The sequence below is a fragment of the Paramormyrops kingsleyae genome, chromosome 2 (genome assembly GCF_048594095.1).
Source record: "Paramormyrops kingsleyae isolate MSU_618 chromosome 2, PKINGS_0.4, whole genome shotgun sequence".
NCBI lineage: Eukaryota > Metazoa > Chordata > Actinopteri > Osteoglossiformes > Mormyridae > Paramormyrops > Paramormyrops kingsleyae.
This window is the reverse complement of record NC_132798.1, coordinates 4627972-4641160: the sequence shown is the minus strand read 5'-3', so window position 1 is coordinate 4641160 and position 13189 is coordinate 4627972. Positions and strand designations below refer to the sequence as shown.

Sequence of the window (13189 nt, the reverse complement as noted above, 5' to 3'; positions counted from 1 at the left end):
GTCGGAGAAACGACCTTAAGATGGACTGACGGATGGACATTATTAGCCAAATAGCCGGTTTAATTAGCCGTACCTAACTCAAAACAGGATATCACCGCATTAAGCTTACACAGTTGGCATGACTTGCTGCTTTTTTATGTAAGCACCCCCTATCATGGACAGTGCCTAAAATAGCCGGGATGGCATAGCCTGCTGGAACTTTCTTCCGTCTGCTCGCGGACTTCAGCAGAAAATGCGACATTAACGGGGTAATGCGCGTCGTGGGGTGCAAAGGCGAGCGCAGAAAGAAAGCAAAAAGCACGGTCATCTGTTATATTCGGTTAAAGATGGCCTACTTGAGGACTGGTTCACTATAAAGATAGCATTGATGCATGGTTTTAGCTGATTACATGTTTTTGTCCGTGTATGTGCATGTAAAATATAATATACACGGTGATCTATGCGAAAGTGGACCACTTTGGTAAATCTCATGAAACCCATATCCTCAAACTAATCTTTTTTTCTATTAGCTGCATGTCTCCTCTATGTAATATTTAAGAGTTAAATGGGATAGATAGCACACGGAAAGGCGCCTCTGAATTCTTGATGAGCTTGTTCAGGTAAAGTAGGACAATGGGTTTTTTTGTATACAGGCAATATATGCTTTAATTGCACAAGCAATATTTTATTGACCAAGAAAACAAACCATAAATAAAGTCATTGTAAACACTTTGTTTACAAGATCCAACTACTTAATAAGTAATTGTGTTCTTGTTCACTTCATGAGTATCTTTAAATCTCCATGAAACATTCCTTGGTATATTTGGCTGACATTTGGACGGGGCGGGGTGGGGGTTTCCCTTCGTATTTTCGGCCGATCGGATTGACCGGTTCGCCACCAATGAAACAAAGTATTATTCCTTTTATCGTATCGTGATCTACCTAGAAACACAGGTCGATCTCGATCGGCGAGTTGGGCAACCCCGATCTACATTATTTTCATGTAAAAATGTATCCGATTTTACCTGAAAAGTACTGTCCCATTCTTAATAGCACCTTCAGCAAAAGTGGGACAGCATTAAAGACAAAAGGAAACAAAAAAATAATTTTTTTTTTCTTCAAAATTGTGCTTTATTTTTAAAACAATCTCCAGTCCTCTTTTACTGAAATACAACATTTTAAACAATACATATTATTGCATGCTTCTAGCAGCCTTACCTTTAAAAAGAGTTATTTCGTTTGTCGGTCCTTTTGCTGTGCGGTTGCGCTACACAGCGTGAAATTCTGAACACATCCATCATAAAAATGTCACACCAATGGAATTAGTTGCTGAAGGCCAAGCCCTATTGGAGCATGATTTTAGCACTGTTTGTTTCCATTGGTTGTTGATTTTTTAAAGTATAGCATATAGGCCGAAACTTAAATGTCCCATTTCGCCTGATGTACTACTTGTGCTGAACTCACCCTTTTCACCATTATTATTCAACACCGAAAGACTACTATGTATCTGAGAGATAATGTCTGTATACGATTAGCTCCTTTAATACAAAATTGTGAAAAATACTCCTTTGATAATACGATTTTAACTGAACGTAGTCTCGTCTCTTGAATATAGCCGAATGGCCTACGTGTCGAGTTTTAGTAAGTCTCTGCCCGTGAGAGAGTCGGCCGGCAGCTCACCCGTGATGACAATTCTGGAACTTGAGCAACTTTTGTATACGGGGAAGTGCATCCACAACCACGCGGACGAAGTTTGGCCCAACCTGTACCTGGGAGATCAGTGAGTAGTACGGCAGCATTGCTGCGTCTGACACTTCGCATTACTTCCCTGTTGATTTGTTATCTAAACACGGAAAGTACAGAGTGTTAAGCACCTCTTTTAAACAATTACTGCTCATTTAATCGCTTTAGTGGAAGAGATCGAATATCCAAAATCACATTTAAAAGAAAAACTTATGCATAGAATCCACCTGGTCACTATATACAGCCGCGGAAAAAAATTAAGAGACCACAGCACATTTTTTTGTTTCACTCATTTTTCAATTTATGGGTGTGCGTCTGTGAATAATATATATATTTCTGCAAACTTCAATCTGTTTCTTCGACGTTTCTCATTAATGAAAGGCTTCTTCCTTCTTCCTTGCTTTATAGAATCTTAGTCCTGCTTCTAGGAACCTGATACAAACTGTCCTAGCAGTGCAACTCACACCTGCACTTAATGTTTCCCATTACTTTCGAAGGTCACTGGATGTCATCCTGCGAATCATGAGAAACTGTCAGATAAGTTAATGGCCATCTCTGGCATTCGAATGTCGCTACCTGGCTGGTTTCTGGTCGTTCCCAGTGTCTCCTGCTTCACCTAGTTCCTGTGTAGTGCTGTCTTAGAAATTTTAGAAACCAGAAAGCATATCTCGCTGCTCAGCGCAGCCTCTGCCAGCAGAACCGCAATTAAACCATGATTTAAAAATGCAGATTTATTTAAAAATATAGAGTGGTCTCAGTTTTTTCCACGGGTGTATCCTGTTTAGGGGATGTTATGCGAATTTGACGCAAGGCAGGGCCCTGGACGGGATGAGGTATAAAAGAACTACAATAGTTCTTTCTATTGTGTTGTGACCTGCTTCTCCAGTGCAAGCCTGCACGAGCTTTGCTGGTACATTGCACTATCGAGTCGTTCATTAGATTTATTTTGTTCAGTTTTATTGGCGAGTATTTGAATTGCATTTTTTGCACTTAATTTACTTTTTCCAAAATAGGGGCATAGCTTCAAGTCGGAGTGAGTTGTCGAGACTTGGGATCACCCATATCCTGAACTGTGCGCACAGCAACTGGCGCAGTGGTGCAGATTATTATAAAGGCATGTGCATCACCTACCTTGGCATCGAAGCGCGTGACTCACCCACCTTCGACATGAGTGTCAACTTCACCCCTGCGGCCGACTTCATTCACCAGGCCCTTAGTGGAGGAGGTGCGTGCAGAGTCTGCAGACTACACGCGTGCAAAGCATGATCATCTTGCACGCGGAAAAATGAAAGACGAATTTGCATGACCAAACTGGTGTGTTGGTTTGGGTTTTCCAGTTCAGTTATTGGTTAAAAAATCTTCAGTAGCATTTTTCATACCAGTAAACACTGAGCTGACAGGGTACTCTGGTTCCGGCTGGAATTTCCATTAGAGAACATACCGTGCTAAGTAGCTGTGTATATTTCCTCAAAGACACTGAATCGCTTTAAGTGTTTAGTTTTGCTCTAAGTTATGTTCATTTGAATTATGCTGAGGCAATATGATTAACATTAAACTGAGGTTTTGTTCCTATTTCCTATTTGTTACTATGTTCGAAATAAAACCATGTTAAAATAGGATATTTTTTGCCCTGTTGTGACATATTATAGTGCCTTTTTGGCTATAGCTGCATGTTGTATTTTCGTTGTGATTCAGAGCTTGTTGGGTAAATCTAGGCTACAAATAAATCATGTACTGCATAAATACTTAAGAGGTATATTTGTAGATCGATAGTTCAATACTCACTTTAAATAAGTCTATTAAAATGTGACTCTTCTCCCTTTTGCCCGACCACCACGCATGGGACTATGCAGGGAGAATCTTGGTACATTGTGCAGTGGGAGTTAGTCGCTCGGCCACGCTGGTCCTGGCTTATCTGATGATCCGGGAGCACATGACTCTGGTGGACGCCATCAAGACGGTAAAGGACCGGCGCGGCATCATCCCCAACCGCGGCTTCCTGCGGCAGCTCACCGTGCTGGACACCAACCTCCGCTACGGCCGTAGAATCTAAGGGCATACTGGACGAAAGAAATGCAGCACGACGGCGAATGTAAAGCTCGCCTTGTGCATTTCGTAAATCCAGCAAATACAGACTTTGGAAAATATAGGATATTAATCTGTGCCTGAAAACGTAATATTATAATCGTGAGGTTATAGTTTCTAATGCACTTGCCCTGCATACTGATGCAGAGTTGACAACTTTGGTCAGCTGGCTGTCGTGAGATTTTCATTTCGAGACGAGTCTGCGCAATCATTTACGTGCATGTAACAGTTTTATTACCTTGCAAATAGTCTCTACTGTTTGCAAACTACCCAGCGCTTTTGATGCAGCTAATTTTAGGTTTATAAGGGAATAATACAGATTTGCAGTAAAATCTCTTGCGTGAGCGTGAGTCAGAAAGCGTGAGTGAGAGTTGTGTGCAGTTTTCCGTTCCCGTTTCAAATTTTGCAGATGCAGTTATTACCGGTTAAACACACATTATGTAAGAAGTACATGGGAATTCGAAAAGTAAAGGGGAAAAAAATCATTGTATTACTGCTTTAATATTGGCTAGTCTGATATGTTGCACTTTTGTGACATGCTGGGTGTTAAATTCTTGAGTAATATGTAGGCTATTTATTTCCCCTGAGATCATTTTTAAAAGCTATAGGCCTGCCTTTTATAAATAAATTATATTTCATTTATTTATGAGATTGTATAATGAGTAGTACAAACTTTATATAAGCTAGTTCACTTAAGTAAACTGTTTGGCCAGAATGAATTCTTTGTGAACACCGTATTGCCATTTTAAAATGTTTTTGAAAATCGCTGTGTCTGAATTTGTACTTTGTGTGAGAATTAATAAGAACTTCTAATCCCGCTTGAATGCATTTCTGTGGACATCTCAACTGTTCCACAGCAGAAGTTAGAAAATCACATCAAAACCATCAAGACAACAAGGATTCATTACCTGCAAATGCGTCTCTTTGTTGCAGTCTATTAGTGCTTCTGTTTCTATACAGAATAATACAAGGGAAGTGTGACAATAAAACCTGTTGAAGGTGACTGTGCTGAAAGGAACCACGTATTCAGCGTAGCACTGAATTAGGTGAATTGCTGACCATGCTGTGTGATGGACTGGTGCCCCTTGAAGGGTGACCCCTGCCCAGTGCTTCCTGTGATGGATCAGTGTGACCCTGTGCTGCGTAAATGGTTATGGAAGATGGGTGATATTTCGAAGTAACAGACTTGCTTGTGCTTACGGACAAGACATTCTAAGTTGAAGATCATCAGTTCAGCTCCAAGTTGAGAACCATTTGATGTAACCTTCAATAGGTTAAACCACTGAGCCTCATGGTTATATATGATGCATCTGTAGAAATCGGTGAGGGCGTGAGGGAGCAGACCATCATCCAGAACCATTTTCCCAGATCTGTTATGCATAGTATGGGGTGGGGGTGTAATTTAACTCACCAAGAATAATACTAATAATATTGGTGTGACAATGTAAAAACAACAACTGTCAGACACTCACTGGTGAAGCAAATGACAAAACGACATGTCAGAACCATGGGCAGCACAAGCAGCATAAAGTCTACTTTCATGTTGTACATCATAATTTTAGTTTGCACAAATAAGACCATACACGTATTAGCCTAATACAAAGTTAGCGATTGCTAACAAAAACACAAACATATAAAGCCTATGTTTTAATCTCAGGCAAGCTAAGAAACCAAACTTGACTGACCTGTAAGAAGAGCTGAATGTCGATTTTAGTCAGTCAGTAATCTGTCCAATCAGTCTCCACCCACCTCCAAGTAAAGCATTTTGCCTGTTTCATATTAAACTGCTGTGAATATCAACATGGAGTGAATAATCTCACTTCAGGTTTTTATTTATTTACTTTTGCAATGTATCCATCCATCCATCACTGTAATGCTTAATCCCAACTATGGCCGTGGGAGGGACTGGAGCTTATCCTGGGAACAAGGGACGCGGGCGGGAACCAACCCTGGGCAGTCGCCAACACACCACAGGGCGCGCACACACACACACACACACACACACACACAGGGCCGATTTAATTTACCTGCCCTGCACGGTTTTGGACCGCGGGAGGAAACCGGAGCCCCTGACGGAAACCCACGTGAACACGGAGAGAGCGAGCGAACACCAAACGGAAAGGACCCGGGACCGAACCCAGGACCTTTCTGTGAGGCAGCAGCGCCACTGTGCCGCCCCCAATGTATATACAATATTTATGTATTTATTTAGTGTTTGAAATGTGTCTTCCCATCTGACAGGCCAGGTGCAGTGGGGGGGGGGGGCTTGAGGTATCTCGAGGCAGGCTAAGCCTGTCCATGCCCCCCCCCCCCCCTTGACGCCAGGTCTGTATGCCACACTTCTGCAGTTTATACATGAAGTCGTGTCTCTGGAGTGCAGATTTGGCTACTGTGTTGGATTGGAAGGACCCAGCTAGGTCATCGGTGATGCGTGAACCGGGGAGATTAAACTCAAAGGTTTTGAAAGTCAAATAGACTTTTGAGATTAAAGTAGTAAGTTTTGGGGTAAAAGTTTAATTCTATGTATAGCTTCTCCTAGCACAAGGGGGGGGAGGGTCTGCGAGATGATTTGCAGAATATGTGTATAAATTTACCATTTTGCAACCAGTCGATTGTGATTAATCTACCAGCCAGTTTTCCCAATAGAAATGAATGGAGAGTCCCCACAAAGATATAATTACAAACCTGTGTGTGTGTATGTGTGTCTCAGTGTCTGTCCATGCATTTCATAAGTACGTCGCGAATTACGTTTGTTATTAAGGTAAGATCCAGTCAACACAGCGATTGCCTGCATTCTGTTTGTTTGCTCATTATACAAGACAAGATTATTTCCATTTTTGAACAAACTGCTCACTTCGGTCGTCCTTCTCTTGAAAAAAAAACGACTACGGGGACAGCATTACCGAGAACTACAGCACTGCTGCCTAACGCCCACAAAAAAAGCCAGGGAAATTCCCGACTTCTCTGTGAATGTACACAACTAAGTTGTACTTTTCGTTCCTGAAAATACAAGCCACTCCCCAATTACTGTCACATAAAATGTCTCAAGATCTGAACCACGGTTGCAGTAAGTGGTTGTTTCGTAACCGTGGCGCCCTCACGGTTATTTAAGATGTTTCGCCTCTTTGCGCTGCTTTGTTTTGGTGTCACATGCGACACTGTAGCGACTCGAAACTTCAGGATGCCCGTGAACAACAGACCAATTATAGGTACGTGATCGGCAGAGTGGGTCCTGTTGAACTTAAATAATTAACTTAATCCAAAGATATGATTGATCATTTGACGACCCTGCATCCGGTTTGTTGTTTTATATTATAGGAATTCTCACGCAAGAAGTAGACGAAACTGTTATGCAACCATTTGGAAATTCTTACATTCCGGCTACATATGTGAAATATCTGGAATCAGGAGGAAGCAGAGTTGTGCCTATTAGGTAAAAACTCGATTAATAAATATGCATTTAATTCATAAATGTAATACTGTCGCGTGACGTGGATGGTCTTGAGTTTAAATGGAAGTCCGAAATGGACCACATAATTATGTAATGTTACATTCAGTGTTCAAACAGGCCTATGAATTTTAATCTATTTGATACTCTGTGTGTGTGTGTGTGTGTGTGTGTGTATATATATATATATATATATATATATATAAACAATATGTAATAGATTTGAATTTAATTTTTTGGCTATTGATTTCATAGATAGATAGATAGATAGATAGATAGATAGATAGAGATATGTTTTTCTTGGTGTCCTGTTGTTCAAAATTGTACATTCTTTTCTCACTGAAGGCTGAATCAGTCTGAAGCTGAATATGAGAAGATTTTCAAGTCAATAAATGGGTAGGTCTCCATCAGAAGGACCGATTTTTAATTTTCAAGTTGCTTTTTCTCATCTACATAACCTGCAGTTTCATGTATTTAAAAAATTGGAAACTGAACTTCTCCAAGCCCTCAAAAAAGTCTATCAGTTAATTCGGAAGCCGCAGCCTATAATCGCTTGCATGAAGGCAGATGTCGTCTGGGAGGAATTATATTCCTGATAAATACTGGTGATTGACCATGATGTGCTTCAGCATAATGTCACTGAAACGCGTCTCTCAGCCCTCGCCTTTTGTCATCCAGCTTCGTGGGTTAGTGAGGTTAATCTCTGACTCAGGATTTCTGAGACGGGGGCAGAGGGCGTGGGCTCCAAGCCCTGACTGAGCCCGGTGACTCCCCCCTCCTCCCGCAGGATGCTGTACATTGGCGGGGCTGCAAACCTCGTCACGTCTGACTATGCCAAAGCGGCTCGCGTCTTCTTCCAGCTTGCACTCAAGGTGGGTGAACTTTAAATGTACGTGAGGATGCTGTCACTCCAGACACATTTTAGTTCCTAGGCAGCTACAGGGAAGTGATGCACTTCCTGTCAGTCCATTTACGAGAATTCGCACCTGAAGGACAATTAAGGGCAGAACCTCGCATACATTGGATTCTTGTGTCAGATTTTTGCTAGCTCAGTCAAAATATGGGAAAACGTGAATCCAAACCACACTGACATGCCTGGTGGGTGTTCAAATAAATTATTTTGATGAGGGTCGGCTGTGACATATTGTTTCCACTTGGTAGCAATGATAAAGTTTTTCAAAGGTTATACACCTCCTGACACACATAAAAGGTCCATGGCAGAATACGGTGATATTTCTATGTCTGTAATTCTGCCTGCTGGTCTGTATGTGTGCAGTGGTGGCCCATTGCTTAGGGACATGCACTTATAATTGAAAAGTTATCCGAAGAACCTGCATACACACTGGCCTGTTGTGGATAAAATTCCCCTCTGCTGACTTAGAGTAATGTACTGCTGGATTTGCTGCCCCCTGCTATGTCAAGATGTAATGTATGGGTTAAATGCAGAGGACACATTTTGCTATGGTGCTATGGCGTGTGACAATAACAACTCATCTGTCAACTGTTTGATTAGACTGGTGGGTGTAAGATGTACTTTTGCTTCTACAGAACAGCATCTGCTCCCTTCCTTCCTTGCTTGTCCTCCTTATGAAACCAGAAGCTCATACGTACAGGACATTTGTTAGTTGTTCACCACCAAGTGGCTCTACCAAGTTACTCAGCTCTTAATACTTGTAATGATTGTAATGACATTGTAATGATTGATGTAATAATGAAATGATGCAGCTGGTTTGGTTGTGTTTTTTACAGATTGCTCACAATTAGCCAAGCACTGGTGATCACATCACATGCACTCCCAGGTTAAATCTGACAATCGCAAAGCAAGAGCTTTCAGTTGCAGCTGAGGCAGGTGTGACTGGAGCCCAGAGAGGAGTAATGAGCCCTTGCAAGGAAACAGGTTGTTATTCAGAACTATGGCGCAGTGTGAACCGCAGTGAGTTCTGGAACTGTGCTTGTATCTAGAAGGTTATGGGCTCAAATCCTGTGACTGTCAGAGTAAACATATCTCTTCTGGGCCCCTGAGTGAGGCCCCTAACTGCTACAGGGACACTGGATGCTCCCAAATCCCAAGCTGCCTGTCGCGTTTACAAACGCATCCTCTTCGTATGCAGATTTATTATGTATCTCTCCCCACCACAGGCAAACAAGATGGGGAACTATTTCCCTCTGTGGGGGACGTGCATGGGATTCCAGCTGCTCACTGTCATGGTCGCTGGGGAGAACCTGCTGAGCAACACCACTGCGGAGAACTTGGCCCTACCTCTGAACCTCACAGAGGGTATGTTTCTGGTCTAGTGGTGCATCGGTAGAATACATTTCACTTTATTGTCATCGCACTTGTACTCAGACAACGGGAGTGCAAAAGTGATGCATGTTCAGGTTATGAAGATAACAGATGGTAGAGATGCTTCATTATTTTGTTGTTGATGCTTCAAAAAAATAACTTTTTGCTTATATGTGCAGAAATTGAAACACGTATTTCACCATGTTATTTGGAATTCTTACATTAGAAGTGGCATGTAGTTTTAGCCACTAGATGGCAGTATGTCTGTAGCAAGAGTTGGTAATTAAGTTCAAAGTTTACATATTGTAAAATGCATACTGTCCGCAAGAGTCAACCAGAGGATAGTAAGTTCATTTTTTTAATGATAATGATGTTGGATGCTTGTAAGTTTATAAGAAAGGTTTTTGTACTGCACTGCACAAGCAGAAATTCTGCAGAATTTCTGATGTAATACTGGGATCTGTTCAAGAAGAAGCCATTCCTGTGAAGCTTATACAATATAAAGAGTTACCATGGTGAATGGCAGCCTTCGCGTACCTTAATGTCGTTAACATCTTTGCATGACGTATGTCTGCCCTTGCTATTGAGTGCAGCTGTGAGCAAACCATGTAACCAAATTTTTCTGGTTCTTCCAGAAGCTCATTCCAGCCACATGTTTAAAGATTTCCCAGCCAATCTGCTGAAGGCCATATCCCATGAGCCTCTGACTGGAAACTTCCATCACTATGGAGTCACTGAGACGGTGCGTGTCTCTCACGAATCCCTAAGAAAGGCAGACTTTGACTAGAGATTGTCTGACAATTGTGCACTTTTTGAAACAAAATTGCACCTTAACGCATTCACATCTGCACGATAGCACTTTACTTTGTATTCCTATGACAAGTTTGTCCAGTTGCTAATGAAGAGTGTAAGTGAGGCTGGTATGGGTGGTGTATGCAAAAATATTGATAAAGTAGTGATGCTTTATTAATCCCTGGAGGACATTCTCTCTTTGCATATCCCATCTTGCTCTCCATGAGACACACAAACACATATGCAGCTTAGAGAAGCTTGGGGGGCTCACAGCACAGGGTCAGCCGGGGGGGTTAAGGGCCTTGCTCAAGGGCCCATAGACGTGTGACTATTCTGCCGACGCGTGGCTCGACCCGGCGACCTTTCTATGACGGGCTTAGCCCTCTGATCCGCGCGCCGGTTTTCTGCATTTGTTTGCTTCAGACTGTGTGTAACTATGGCTGCTGCATTTCTACCATATCATGACAGAAACAGTGGGGTGGCATTTTGGATTTTTGAGTGGCCAGTCACCCTATTTTTAGCACATTTGCTCATATCTAGCAGAGAGGAAGTTCCGGCAAATAGACAATGAGTCTGTTCTGAGATAACAATCTTGGGTGGGGGGGGGGGGGCTGTTAGGATGTTAAATTTGTATTCCACATACTGGAACACTAAAAGGTAGTTTGGTCCAGTGTTACATGCATTATAATGCAGTGCAGCTCGCTCTCTATAGACCTCCCAAAGGAAGCCGACTGCGCAGCTGCTCCCACTGACCTCATTCTTTTCATTTATTTGACTTTTTTTCCACAATTTTCCCCCCCTCTTTCAAAAAGCCAGTCATATCCCATCAAAGCTCTTCCCCTTCACACATCACACTCATGCAGACTTGGTCAGATGAATGCTGGAGATCAAGCCAATCATTTCCATGCAGCCCTGGGGAGGCCCATCACTGACTGTATTCGGGCGAATTTGAGCCGCTAGCCTCTCTATAGATCTTTAGATAAACACGCTGTCGTACAGCACAGCATTGTGTCCGTCACCAGAAGTCCACTTCTCCTTCCTTTCTGTGCTACAATTGACATCAGTGTAGTGTGTAGCTAATGGTTATATGCAATCACCCAGCCGTAATTCATTATGTAATCGGAGGGATAGGAACTGTCAGTCACATAAAATAGATACTGTACTGTATGTCATATGCAGGGTTACCTACTTTGCTTGGCTGGCTGGCGTGAGATTCTCAATTCAAGACAAGTCTGCACACAAATTTAATAATTAGTTGTATTACCTTGTAAACAGTCTGTAGAGTTTTCAAACTACCCCACTGCTTTTGATGTAGCTAATTTTAGGTTTATAATGGAATAGTATAGATTTGCCGAAAGATTTCTTGCATGAGAGTCTGAAAGCGTGAGTGTCACAGCAGATGCGTGACAGTTGGCAAACCTGCATATATTATGCATATTAAAGTGATGTAAATGCACTAACCATTTATCGGGGGTCAGTAGGATGTTAAAAAGGAAAATGTGAGGATATTTGGCCATTTTGAAAATAAGTCAGTTTAATATTGTAACTGCTTTAACCTTGACAGCTGTAATGTGTCATTCACCCAAACAGGCCTTCAGAGGTGATGAAAAACTGTCACAATTCTTCTCCATCCTGTCCACAAATGTAGCCGAGAATGGTGCCGTGTTTGTTTCCACCATGGAAGGTAACTGTTTGCCAAACAATGTTCATACTCCTTCCTGGGGATTTCAAACATTAAACAGCTGCAGGAATGACACAGGGAAGGGTGAGGTAATGATGCACGTCAGCTGTGCTGGACCGCACAGTGATTAATCTGTGCTCCATTGTTTTCCTGTGCTTTACAAGGAAAGCAGTACCCATTCTACGGAGTGCAGTGGCACCCTGAGGTAAACCGCTTCCAGTGGCACCCGAAGAAGCAGTTCCCCCATTCCTCCAATGCAGTGCGTGTGTCATCTTTGCTAGCTGAGTTTTTTGTGAATGAAGGTAAATATACACAAAGCACCTCCCCTTTTTATGCATGATGTCGTCTTCCAATTTTAACATGGTACTTAATTCATCATTATACAAGGACAAGTACACAGGATTTCTTCACTTTTTGCATATGCCATCTTGCTCTCCTATAAGACACACACATATATAGACAAGAGAGCAAAGCTTAGGGTAAGAACATAAGGTCTGGCATTTTTTCCAGCACCCCGGTGCAGTTTTTTTTGTTTAAGGTCCCGAGAGTGAAATGATTACTCTGCTGGTAACAGTATTTGAACCACTGACCTTCTGACCAGAGGCAAAGGCTTCTAATCTGCAGAATCACAGTCACAATTTCAATTGCAGTTAGAATCACTAACACAATGCTGTACACCTGGGATTCCATTTTCACCTGCTGTATCGGCGCAAATGTGACTGAAGATGAGTCTTGCCGTTTGCAGCCAGGAAGAGCTCTCACCACTTCGCCAGCCCTGAGGATGAAGCCTCAGCTCTCATCTACAGCTACACCCCTGTGTATACGGCCAATGTCACCTCATACGAACAGTGCTACTTTTTCTGAGCCAGGGACAGAGAATGTGCTGTACGTTCTGCTGTTGTTTTGGATTGAATGTTCAGCAGCTAATTTGCCTTAAGCACTTAGTACTGCTTGAATGAGTAGATTTACATCTTGATTGATAATGGAATCATTAAGTGGACAGATAGTGAAGGAGTCTGAACGTCATTACCTCAACCAATAAAATTGTTAATAGTCTTTTCCCTTGATTATTTGCTGCAAATTTTCCTGCCTTCAGGAAGGTTGTTTTCAATTTTTGATCTTTTCAATCACTCTTGCTTATGGCAAAGCATCAAATCAGACAGCGGCCAGCACCCAG

At 42.2% G+C, this 13189-nt stretch overlaps 2 protein-coding genes across 2 annotated transcripts; both read left to right on the top strand.

The window, feature by feature from the left end:
* Positions 1 to 262: 262 nt before the first annotated feature.
* LOC111857477 (dual specificity protein phosphatase 26-like) lies at positions 263 to 4572 on the top strand. Its single transcript, XM_023838388.2, has 4 exons — positions 263 to 599; positions 1595 to 1759; positions 2736 to 2947; positions 3576 to 4572. Exons 1-4 carry the CDS (start codon positions 586 to 588, stop codon positions 3773 to 3775), a joined length of 591 nt encoding a protein of 196 aa, XP_023694156.2. The 5' UTR covers positions 263 to 585; the 3' UTR covers positions 3776 to 4572.
* A 1881-nt stretch (positions 4573 to 6453) lies between these two features.
* On the top strand, positions 6454 to 13068 carry LOC111857520 (gamma-glutamyl hydrolase). The gene is made up of 9 exons (XM_023838466.2): positions 6454 to 7016; positions 7126 to 7240; positions 7601 to 7651; positions 8043 to 8127; positions 9395 to 9533; positions 10175 to 10281; positions 11922 to 12015; positions 12177 to 12314; positions 12758 to 13068. The coding sequence occupies exons 1-9, from the start codon at positions 6920 to 6922 to the stop codon at positions 12874 to 12876; spliced, it is 945 nt and encodes a 314-aa protein (XP_023694234.1). The 5' UTR covers positions 6454 to 6919; the 3' UTR covers positions 12877 to 13068.
* Positions 13069 to 13189: the final 121 nt, after the last annotated feature.